The 12,500-nt window shown below is 47.8% G+C and overlaps 2 protein-coding genes across 3 annotated transcripts in view; both read left to right on the forward strand.

Annotated features, from left to right (window-relative positions):
• LOC135814905 (prolyl endopeptidase-like) overlaps positions 1-7,273 on the forward strand; it is a 27,501-nt gene extending 20,228 nt beyond the window's left edge. The window contains exons 13-20 of the mRNA XM_065328103.1: positions 171-284; positions 795-943; positions 1,317-1,433; positions 1,816-1,911; positions 2,062-2,109; positions 3,907-4,120; positions 4,418-4,486; positions 6,475-7,273. Coding sequence (XP_065184175.1) covers positions 171-284; positions 795-943; positions 1,317-1,433; positions 1,816-1,911; positions 2,062-2,109; positions 3,907-4,120; positions 4,418-4,486; positions 6,475-6,540 — 873 coding nt within the window. The 3' untranslated portion in view covers positions 6,541-7,273. The remainder of the gene's footprint in view (positions 1-170; positions 285-794; positions 944-1,316; positions 1,434-1,815; positions 1,912-2,061; positions 2,110-3,906; positions 4,121-4,417; positions 4,487-6,474) is intronic.
• Positions 7,274-9,435: 2,162 nt separating this feature from the next.
• LOC135814906 (acid-sensing ion channel 3-like) overlaps positions 9,436-12,500 on the forward strand; it is an 8,400-nt gene continuing 5,335 nt past the window's right edge. Inside the window, exons 1-2 of one of the 2 annotated variants that reach the window (XR_010553232.1) lie at positions 9,436-11,454; positions 11,893-12,055. Coding sequence is in view for 1 of the 2 variants with exons in the window: in XM_065328104.1 (XP_065184176.1) it covers positions 9,883-11,454; positions 11,893-12,055 (1,735 nt within the window). In the remaining variant the exon portion in view is untranslated. The remainder of the gene's footprint in view (positions 11,455-11,892; positions 12,056-12,500) is intronic. The other variant, XM_065328104.1, reaches the window with a different exon arrangement.

A 12,500-nucleotide genomic window follows, 5' to 3' on the forward strand; every position in this document is an offset into this window, starting at 1 on the left:
TGCCGCAGGGTACATATTCAATCAATGGTTTCTCTACACGTACATTACCAACTTGTAATAACCAGTGTCCCTTCCCCATGCGTCAGCTTACCTCTGTACAGTAACTACTTGATGTGAGTATCTACGATCCTCTGCCTCTTACTAATCCCGCGTTGTTTGACTATTTGCAGGTTCATTTGGACACCAAGGTGGCCGGTTTCGAGGCGGACACGTTCGAGGTCAAGCAAGTCTTTTACGAGAGCTACGATCGCACCCGCGTGCCCATGTTCATAATCCACCAAAAGGTTGGTCACCTTAGCTGCACGGTGTCTTTGAGTACAATGTACAGTGTAGTGGCAAGAGCTTGTTAGCCGCCGCCGCAGTGGACGTGATCAGACAAGTCCTGCTGCTCACATAATGATGACTTTGTTAGTTGTTGTTTATCTTTGTTAGGGATTAGTTCAGCCATTGGGGTTCCCTGTAATAAGACGACACCGTCTGTAGGGTTCCCCTATTAAAATAATAAATACTTATTCTACCACTACTACTACTACTAGGCAGTTTGTGGCCTTTGAAAGGAGTAGATATTTACAATTACATGTATTTGACCATGAGTGTGGAAGTGATTTCACGTGCACACATACACGAATAGGTCACTAGTTGGAGGAAATTTGAGATGCGACATTTTATGCAGTCATGTAAATTGTGGCAAGGCTTTTTCTTTGTGCGAGTCTCATCACTGGGACGCAACTAACCGGTCTGTCTGTTCGTCTTTTCATTATTTCGTTACGCACCTATGTACTGTGTGCTACAAGGGCATTTCACTTGATGGTAATCACCCAGTATTGATGTACGGCTATGGCGGCTTCAACATATCGCTCAACCCAAGCTTCAGTGTTTCCAGGCTGCTGTTCTGTCAGCATCTTGGTGGCGTGCTGGCCATTCCGAACCTGCGTGGCGGCGGGTACGTTTTGCTGCTGCTGCTGATGTTGCTGTTGTGTTGCTGCTGCTGTGTGTGTTTGTGTTTGTGTGTGTGTTTGTGTGTGTGTGTGTGTGTGTGTGTGTGTGTGTTCATTAACCCCTGACAAGCGTGACAATTCTGCCCATGAATCTAGGCGTTTAGCTGTCTCACGTTGCCCCAGTTGCTACCAGTATCTTTGTTGTGATCGAATGGCCTTTGCTGCTTTCAAGGCCACTGTATTTCCAGTTGCTTCCTTTGGCTGGCAACGTAGTGTGATTGGTACCTGTTGCTTCTTGTGTGAAGGTGCACTGTTTTCCGCATGTTGTCCTGTATGTTTTTCATCATTTTGTCCTCCGTGTTGTCCTTGTCTGTGTAGGGAGTATGGTGAGACCTGGCACAAGGGCGGCATACATGCCAAGAAGCAGAATGTCTTCGACGACTTCCACTCGGCTGCTGAATACCTGATTGCCAACAAGTACACCAACCCAAAACGGTAATTGCGTACACTTAGTATGAAAGTATACATGTATTGTGTTATCAGCAAGACTGCCTTTGATCATATCCTGGCTGTTACTTATGGTAGGCCAGGGTACTGTCGAGTGCTGCTTCTGGTGTGGCACCCACTTTCATAGAGAGTGCCGTACCATGCAGCAGAGATGTAGCAAACATGCTTGATCAGGCCCAGTTAGTTCTGGTACCGTGTGGCAGTAAGTAGACTCAGCCTCAATTTCCGAAGAAAAAAGGTGTATGGTACGCACTCTTTATATGGTCTTTCTGACTGGCATCACGGTAGTGTTGAATAGAGGTTACAAATTCAACCCATTCGAAAACTCATCTTTCTGTCGGCTTTTGTGTGTGTGTACATGTGTGTGCAGGCTGGCGATCCAAGGCGGTTCCAACGGTGGCTTGCTCGTCGGAGCCTGCATCAATCAGAAGCCATACCTGTATGGTTGCGGCGTTGCTCAGGTCGGGTAAGTGCCATGTTGTCTGGTGGTGACTATTGAGCATGGTGATTTGGCCGGGCTGCCGAGTCCGTAGAGGTCTGTTTAGCAGCAGGAGCTTGTCGTATGTACCGGTATTCAAGCCTTATTGTTATCCCTCTTTCTTCTCTTTGTTTGCAGTGTTATGGACATGCTTCGTTTTCACAAATTCACCATCGGTCATGCATGGTAAGTCTGAAGAGCAGCGCACTGTGGTTACTAGAACATGCACACACACGTACACACACGTACGCCGGTAGAAATTCGAGAAATGCATTGGTATGTTGCACATAGATAGTCTTTTGTTGCTCCACAGTAGACAGGAGAGGAAAAGCCCATCGTTGCCTTGAGTTCATGTAGGGGTGAAACGATCACTGAACATTGATTATTGATTACCTACTTGTATACTTCGTTAACAACTGAGCTGCCGGCCACAGCGGCAGGCAACAGCGCTAAGCAGCGTGCTCAAGCTGACTTTCATGCCATGGAATGTCTCAGTACTCCTTGTCAGTTTTGTGCTACAGTCCGTTTCAAAAAGATTTACAATCCTGGCGATCGCCCGCGGAGTTTGGCGTCTTACCGTATGAGCACTCGAGCGCTGCCTGGAAAAACTCACTGTGAACTCGAAGAAATATTCCGCGCGAAAGCAGGAAAAATGACAACTCACTCACGTTGACACAGTCATGTACGTCTGGTTTACAACAAACGAGTTCTTCCTCGTATCGATCAGGGAGTAGTACAATACTCCCTACAATACTCCCTGGTACATGGTATCGATAATGGAGTCAGAGAGGACATGTCGAAACGAAAGTGTTGTAAATGTTGACGAGCTGCATGGGTCCGTTTTGTGACCAAAATAGTTTCTTTGAGCTGCGATGCAATTTACTCACCGTGTGACGAAAACGACATCGACACGGACTCATTCCCAAGGCCATGACTTGGCAAAGCTATCCGTGTGACTTCGACGACATTTTGAGAAAAGCAGACACTTGTGAACGCTGATAGAAGACGGCGTTGACTGCTAAATTCAAATAAATTGGCGATCTTGAAATACTAAAATAAATCTCAAAAAGCTACAGCGCGATGACTTCCATTATAATTCACTCACACCATTGCAGTGTTGTGGGTGTGTTCACATGGCGTGAGCCAGTCAAGTGTCAGTCAGTTCGGCAGGAAGCGCGAGCTCCAACAACAAGTCGTTTGGTGCAGCCATCTTCTTTGTCTTGTACCAGCTTGATCACCAAAACAATGAAAAAAAAGTTTGACTTGAGGATAGGTTGGGATTTGAACTCACAACTTCATGGTCAGCAGACAGCATTCATAACCACAAGGCCAAAAAGGAAAGGATAAATCGTGGGTTTTGATAAAAAATCGATACTGGCTTCCTGGGCAAATTGTAAACCATGGGAAAAGGCTGGAAACCTGGCCGAAATTCTAACTCCTTAACGGTTGGTCCAATTGTTCCGAAACCTTCACAGAACAATTTGCCGTGTCCTAACAAGCCATTCTATGTACTTTGTTGTCCAAATTTCCCTTATCTTCATACTTTTTAAGACCCAAACCTGATTGTAAATCTTTTTGAAACAGACTATAGATTGTGCTCGTCTGACTGTTCAAAATCTGGTTTAGTTAGTGGACAATGCGCATAAACTTTGCCCACATTTTTTCGTGTTACAATTTTTTCCTTGACTCAGATTCTAAGTGTCCTAAGTGACAAGTAGTTAGCATGATTGCTTCACCCCTAGAACTTTCATGTTTGGCCACCATCGAACAACACAGGAGCGTGACATTGAGAGCAGCAACAAAAGATTTCTCTGTCCTATATCTCTCTATATCCTCTCTCTCTCTCTCTCTCTCTCTCTCTCTCTCTCTCTCTCTCTCTCTCTCTCTCTCTCTCTCTCTCTCTCTCTCGCTCTCTCGCTCTCTCGCTCTCTCTCTTTCTCTCCCTCTCTCTCTCTCTCTCCCCTGTTGTATTGCGCGCCACAGGTGTAGTGACTATGGCTGCTCCGACTCAGAAGAGGATTTCCACTGGCTGGTTCGCTACTCCCCTCTTCACACAATCAAGAAGCCGCTTATACCCGGTGTGCAGTTCCCCAGCATGCTGTTGTTTACTGGTGATCATGATGATCGCGTGGTGCCACTGCACTCTCTCAAGTACATCGCTACATTGCAACATGAACTGGCTGGTCATCCGGACCAGGTGGGTTGTGATTCTGCTTGGGGATGTGTATGTGTGCGTGTGTGTGTGTGTGTGTGTGTGTGTGTGTGTGTGTGTGTGTGTGTGTGTCTCTCTCTCTCTCTCTCTCTCTCTCTCTCTCTCTCTCTCTCTCTCTCTCCTGCCACTGTCTTTCCTCTCCAAATAAAGCATGGTGTTTGTGTGGTAGGCAGCGTTTACCTCTTTGCTCGATATGCCATCCATCAGTCCTTGGACTTCACCAAGTTTCTCGTCATTTATTCTCTGTTTCTGTTTTCCTCATCCATTTTGTTCACTATCCAGACCAACCCCCTGATGATCCGTGTACATTGCAAGCAGGGGCATGGCGCTGGGAAACCAACTGAGAAAGTTGTGAGTATTCCACGATGATTCATTGTCACTGCAATGGTTATGCTGAATATCATTTGGAATGATCTAGAAGTATCTCGTACAATGTTGGAACGCTAGATCCACGGCCATATCTCAACACGACTGTAGTAGATACAGGGCAAAACAGGGAGAGACAAGCATGTGGGTCAGTAGCTTTTTAGTTGTTTTTGGCACTTAGGGGTCGTCCGTATTTTTCGAAAAATTAAAAAATCCGTCCTCAGGCAAAAAGAGGGTGGGTGGTCAAGAGTGCTGGCGGAATTTAATTTTTTGATTTTTCGAACTATCTTTTTTTTTTTTTTTTTTTTTTTGCTCCAGTGACTTTCATACACTTGTTGCACTGATATACTGTACCGTATTTTCCGGAGTATAGTGCGCACTTTAGATGAACTATTTTAGGCCCTAAATCGCAGGTGCGCACTATGCTCCGAATATGAAATGTATGTACTTCAATGAAGATTGAATTGCGCAACCCCAATGAAGATTGGGGGTGCGCGTTATACAAAGGTGCGCACTATACTCCGGAAAATACGGTAGGTATAGCTGACTGTGTACTGTACTGTAGACGTAGTGTAGGATCGATTGTCGCAAACACCAGTATCTACTATATGACTTTTCATGTAGTTGAAGGACGGTGCATGGCCGTGACGTCGGTAGACCTACTACTCATTGTACTTACTTCGAAGTAGCTACTAGTACTTGACACAGGTGCAGTCAGAAAACAGGACTTCTTATTTTCGAGCCGGGCATCGGTAAAAATCAAAAAATTGATGGGAAAAATGGGGGGTGGGTGGGTCAGAGACAATTTTGCACGAGGACGGATTTTTTTTAATTTTTCGAAAATTACGGACGACCCCTTACGCGTAAAGTGCCTGCAGGATGACGCAACGACCACTAAAGTTTTCATTGCTTTGTTCTCGTCTCCATGCTACACACTGCATGTCATAATGTAAATCCGAATCAGAACACTGTGGCTCTAATCAAGTTTGCAAGTGTAAGCAGATTCTGAAAAGGTACTGGAAAGCAGGAAGCATTTGCTACGTGTGGATCTATTGGATTTTCCAAAAGTTGCACAGGCCCATCACAAACGAAGGTAACGGTTTTTTTTCTCTTCAATTGAGCCATGTAGTGTCCACAGTCACTGCACAGGACAGGGGCGCTCCACAAACGTGTCCATGAGGTCGGATGTCACACGCCGCAGCTGTAGTTGCCGCTCACTGCGTTGATGCCCCACTGAAACTTACTGCCAACAAACCAGTATTGCATATTCTCGCTCCACATAATTATACTGGCATACATTGAGAACTTCGTAGAGATCTACATCTGCATCGTGCATAGGGTAGACATAGACAACAATAGCAGCACACAACTTGAAGGGTAAGTTAGTTGGCCGCAGCCAGATGTGAACCGGATAACGAGAGAAGTCTGGAAGCCAGGACTGAGAGCAGGATGTTCCAAGTGAAAACAGGTGTGCATGCAAATGGGGAGAATAGGCCACGGTGCAGAATCACTCGAGACCGATAGATTAATTTGCCTGGGCCCAACCAGCCGGGGAAAAAACCCTCGCGCCGACGGACGCAGTAGTGAGGGAAAAAACCGGGTGCAAATCCCCAATGGCGATTTGGCATCATGGAAGCATGGCAAAGCACATCATAGCAAAAACTGCCAAAGAGTTAGAAATGGCAAGATCAAGGTAATGTTGAGTCACCGCCACCATAACGCTGCGCTCTGTAATAATAAGATCAAGGTACACGGAAATGAAGGGTGGGAGGGCAGGGACACTGATGAGACTCGAAACAGACTGAAGAAATCAGGGAAAGGAACAACGATAAAGAACACACCAGATACCATATTTGCAAACGAAGAATGTGGCGCGAGAAATCATTTCTCACCCGTCTCGCTGCGCTCGGCCGGCGAGGAATACAGCATGCTTGTGTTCGTCGCTTAATTATTTTGTTTGTTTTTGCCTGCAGCTGGAGGAGAGTGCGGAGATGTATTCCTTCATTGCTCGCAGCCTGGGTGTTGAATGGCGTGACTGACTACAGGCATCAACTCTGTTATCTCGACTCTAACACCCATACAAGTCATAGTCAAACGTCTCGATTACAGTACGATGCCCGCAAGCATTCCTTTGTCTATTTTTATTTGTACAGAATCGACGAGGACACAACAGTTTAGATAATGCAATGAATAAGATGAGCTGCACAATCATCACTGGTACACACACGTGTGTGTGTACGCGCGCACGTGTACGTGCACGCACACATACATACACACACACACACACACACACACACACACACACACACACACACACACACACACACACACACACACCCTTGTAAGGAATATTTTGGTATCCAAGAATATTTTCTTATGATATCTTCTTTTTTAGCTGCACATGTACATATACCTTACTAGTACTTCAGTAATAACTCATACATAGCCAAGACATAGGATTGGAGAGCTTCAAATTCAATTCAAATAGTCAGGGAAGTGGACTGCCAGAGAAAAAACATGCACAATTACAACTGTGCTTGTTTGAACTTGGATGGTGGACCCATTGTATTATGACATTGCTGCTACTTCTTCTCAACATTGTAGTTTAGTAACTTATTGCATCACATTTTCTAAGGGACTTTCAAGTAGATGTTCAAGGGCTTTCTAATGTGTACTTTTAGGCATTTTAGCATTTTCATCATGTTTTCTACTCCTTATATGATGTGATTCATTATACATCTGAATATCTTGACAATGATCTCCAGACAGAAATCACAGAGTTTGATTGAGCGAGGCGACCAATTCAAGCCGTAATAAGTTATGGTGCACCACTGCCACCAGCATGCAGTTCCCATGCAGGTGCACTGTAACCATGGTAACTGATGCAGCACTGGGTTTGTGCTACCTTGTGCTCTCCAGTGACAGCCTGTGCTCAGTGTGCTGGCCTGGTGCTGGTCGCATGACGTCACTCCACCATGCATGGCACGTTCTGTAGTACATGGTACTGCTAGCTGCAATGCCAATGCCGCGGCAATTGCAATGTTTGCTTGCAGTTGTGCAAGGCACGCATGAGCCCAGCACTACATGATATGACTGGCTATTCATTGGCAGTGTTGCTCACTCAGAATCAGGCCACATGACAAGTACTCCTGCTGCTCGAACGGACGGATTGTTTTCCGGGGCGCTGGACTCGGACGAGTCAAAACGACACCTTGCAACATGACACGTGACCGCGCCGTAACAGCCTCCACTCCCGGCCTGGCTGCCACTGTACAGTCTGACACGGAGATCTCCTGCTCATGGTCACTGTCATCACAGGTTGACAGCTCTGACTCAGCCTCCGTGTCCGAGGGAGAGGGATTTGGGGCAGGCGTGGCATGCACTACAGTCATGTTTATTACTAGCGACAACACACAAGTCTGGAGCTGAGAGGGGAGGCATATCCACACAAGTTAAAGACCTGGGTCGGGGATTAGAAGCGGAAAGTCGATCTCCAGCATTCATTGTCATAGTTTTAAAAGGTTAACGCCTTTCAAGATGACCATTCTGATAAGGTGACCACTTGTCCATGTGCATGAAGACCACACGTAAGGGGGGGGGGGGGGGTATCAATTCCAATCGTTTGACCCCGGGTGAGGAGACCACTGCAAATGATCATGATGATGTATAGGGGTAAGCGGATTATGCTCGGAAAATGACCACATTATGCTCTAGCGGATGCTCGCAGGATGCTTGAGAAAACAGCCCATTATGCTTTTATATAAAAATAAAAAAAAGTAAATTATCGTGTCCGTTCCCGAAGCTAGCGAAGGGAACTCACGACGGCCGCTAACACCCGGTAAACCCTATGCTTTTATATGCTTCACCAAAAAGACCAAAAGAACAATTATTATCATCATGAAAAAAGGACTCAGACCATTGTCATAATGTGGACTGGGAGCTTTGTGGAAGTACAAGACAATGATATCCAAGAGGAAAACCAAATTCACAAGCAAACCCTGAACTTTTGGAAGATGTCCTATAGTGGCTGCTAAAATATTATTCCAAATCAGCAAGAAGCGCTATGTATGGTCCTTCAATAGCAGGTGTGTATATGACAGCCTCAATGGGCATCTGTCCTTGTTTTTCGGATGCCATTTTATGCTCCTTCTCACAAAGGACCTGATTGTTTAAAATTATGCCGGCATAATCCGATTACTCCTGTATGCTCCGTCTCAAATAGGACCTGATTATGCCGGCATAATCCACTTACCCCTAATGATGGTCATGTCAGGTCATTAGACATGGTTAGCATTTTACTGTTCACGCGCTAGATCCAACGGTACTCATACCCAACACCCAAAATACCGTCAGTTTGGTACCGTTTCGACGATAGAAAGCTCTGTTTTGCGGGAGAACGAAACGGTAAGATTCCAACTAGGGTTACGTCACAAGTCTATCGTTGCGTCAGGAGTGAGGACTCAGAAGCCGAACTGCTGACCATGTCTCAAAATCACACAAAAAAACAGTAGACTCGCCCTCGTACACGCCGACCGTCGAAAATAGCGTGAACGGTAAAATGCTAACCATGTCTATTGTATTTCCGGTGAGGGGGGGGGGGGGATATGAGGCAGTGGCAGGCTGGCAGTGTGGGTGGTCGGCCAGACCAGTGTGTTATGTTTGCATGTTGAGGATACCCGCTCCTACTCCTCACCCAGCATGCCAGCACTTCAGTCTTCAGCAGTATGCCCAACCCTACCCTAGGCCTAGGCCCTGCTGTCCCTGACGACCTGAGTCATGACAGCAAGCAAAGCGCTAGCGGGCAACATCCCACTCCCAGTACGCCAGGCGATGAGCGGCGACATCGGGGACAACCTAGTGCCTACGACTAGGACTAAGACAGCAAGAGGCAGGATCGGGGATCTCACTCTCAGGAATTTGAATATTATGATCTTGTAACAACTCACTAGCCTCATTCAAACGATGCCCGACACCCATGGGCACTGTAGACTTACTATTCGATTCGGCATTCTTGAAAGGCTTGCAACACCCGGGACGTTTTCATTTCAAACTCCGGACGGGCTGTTGTGATTCTCTCCTTGGTGTTATTCAGTAGCCGAAGACTGCTGCAGTCTATTCGTCAACGAATCTGAGCAGTCCATTCAGCACGGACGTAGCTTCAACACGTCTAATCTCCTTCAGGACCACAAGAACATCTAACGATCGGGGGAAACAAACGTCCGTACTGAAGAGATCTATTTTGAAGTTCGCCGATCATTGTAGACGTTGGGCCGTCTCGCAGATCGGTGTAGAGATTTCATGCCAACATTGACGGAAGCGTTACCCAACAAACTGCACGCTTGCAAGTGACCCGTTGAAGGGCGGTTTCGTGCACCTGCAGAATGAGCAACGCTGGCCAGACGAACTCCAACCGCCCCCTCATCGGCAATGGGATGAACGGTAACCTCCTGCACCCAGCAGCACACAGCACGTCGTCACTGTCGGCCTTCATTGATGACACTGTGGCGAGTGGGAGACGGGACTTGGACGATGTGGACGGAGCACGGTCGCGATACCGACACAGAGCGCACGGAGCTGGCGGGGACCGGTCGAGATTTGAACGATTCGCTTGCGACGAATCGGGCATGCACGCGATGCCGATGATTGGCAATCCGAAGAGTCCAATCTTTCGTCGCATTATCTGGTTGCTGCTGGTGTTGGCTGCAGCTGGTATACTGACGTACATGATCCAGGATCGCGTGGGGAAATACCGACGGTTCGAGACCACCACCAACGTGGTGCTGAAGTACGAGAAGAACCTGTCCTTTCCAGCGGTGACGGTTTGCAACTTCAACCCGTTCTACCAATCGCTGGTGAACGACACGATTGACTTCGCTGTACTCAGCTTGATCCGCTCAAATCTTGTTGATAGCAGTGTGCGTGAGCTTGGCCGTGCTACAGCACGTACTATACCCAGGGATGAAATTCGGCAGAGACCCAGTGACAACACTAGGAATACTGGCGGGCCGCTAGCACAAAATTCGCCAGCACTTGGAGGTGATGCACAGCAGCGAAATCGGAGACAGGCCGCGACCGGCCGTGCGCCCACAGCGGCGACCACCAAGAAGGCCTCTGTCACCACCAAACAGGCAACAGCTGCAGCGACCACAGTCAAGCAAGCCACGTCCAAGGCCACTACGAAGTCACCCGGTACCGCTGGCAAGACAACAAAGCCTCGGAATGCCGGTGCTGCAAGTGCAACCACTGCAGCTGCCGCGGTCACGTCACGAGCAGCAGCAGCAGCAACAACTCGGGCAAAAGCCACAGGCAGGCAAACAGATGCCTCGACGCAAGGGCAAGGTAGATCTACACCGACACCCATACCCACACAGCAGCAGCAGCAGCAGCAACAAAGTACACCGCGGGCTACACGCAACGGAAATCAGGCAGCAACTGCAAGCCCAGGTCAAGGCCAGGGTCAGCAACAAGGTGGTCAAGGTCAAGGTCAGGGAGGTCAGCAGCAACAGGGTTCAGATGGCCAGCAAAGCAGACTGTCATCAGAACTGAGACAAATACTGCAGAACGAGTCGGCGCTCGTCTCACTGCTGGAACCCGTTGACGTGGGCCAGTACACGCTAGAGAAAGGCATGCAGCTTGATAGGCTGCTAGAAAGCTGCACATTTCGAGGCACAGAGTGCAATGCCAGCGACTTCCAGCACGTATTCACGACATTCGGCAGCTGCTACACGTTCAATCCGGATGAAACGCGGCAAGTGTCCCAGGCCGGTCAAGGACACGGTCTGGACCTGATTCTGAACATTGAAGAGGACGAGTACATCAGCGGCGTGGACCAGAGTGTCGGTGTGCGTGTGCTGCTCCACTCCAGCGGAGAGTCACCGCACACCACTGTGGACTCGCTGGGCTTTGCCGCCGCTCCGGGAGAGACAACACTGGTCGGTATTTCGCGCAGACAGGTAAGACTTTAAAACAGGCATGCATGGCTAACACGCTCTGTACGTCTGCATAAGTTAGTATGTTCAAACTAGGTTCCAACGTCCTAGAACACTGCAAACAAAATGATGGACCCAGTTTGATTCCCGGTGGTGTCAGTCAATTATTTAGTTCATGTATGTTCTTCTAGATGGCGGATATATTTCGGAAAATTATCGGCTATGAGATATCCATGTACTGCATACTAGCGGGATTACATGCAATATTACCGCTACTTTTCTAATGCATACATGTACACCGGCATAGGTTCCATTACTACTTACTTGCAAGCCTCTCTGAACTGGGGCCAAGGCTGCTTGACGGCTGCCAGCAGTCATATACATGTAGATCTACACCATCATGTAAGCATTAGAGTGTTGGCGGCGTGCCCGCCTGCTGATCATGCTGTGTCCTCGCTACAGGTGACCAACCTGGATCGGCCGTACAACGCCAATGGCTGCCGGAGCAACACCGGCGAAGACAAGCTGAAGTACTTTGACCAGTACACCCTGTCCAACTGCGCGCTGGAGTGCTTCGCAGACCTGTCCGAGCTGGTGTGCGGATGCCGCGCGCCCTACATGCCATGTACGTAGACCGCTGGGAAGCACTGAATGGCTACTGTACCGTACTGTATACATCGTGTCTTTTGTATCTACTATCCACAGGCATGCAAGGAAATGTGCTGCGTTCATGCACCCTGTGACTTGTCAGAATACAAAATAGTGAAAATACTGTCAAACGACGAACACAATCATGATGGTCAGCTGACCTGTGACTCATGAACATGCTTACCACCAAGAGTACTATACATGAAAGGGGGTCACTTTAGTTATGTACTCTTGGTACATGTACTACAGATCAGAGATCAGTCACAGTATTGCAAAGCGGCCTACTATAGTATTGCCCTGCGTGAACTCAAGTTCGATGCAGAGAATAAGCTACTGAGTGTCGCTGCTAGTGTAGCCCTCATACTATACTGCACCGTACTGTTGTGGTCATACTGTACAAGACAGTAAATTGAAGTACTAGT

Source organism: Sycon ciliatum, chromosome 4 (assembly GCF_964019385.1).
Source record: "Sycon ciliatum chromosome 4, ocSycCili1.1, whole genome shotgun sequence".
Taxonomy (NCBI): domain Eukaryota; kingdom Metazoa; phylum Porifera; class Calcarea; order Leucosolenida; family Sycettidae; genus Sycon; species Sycon ciliatum.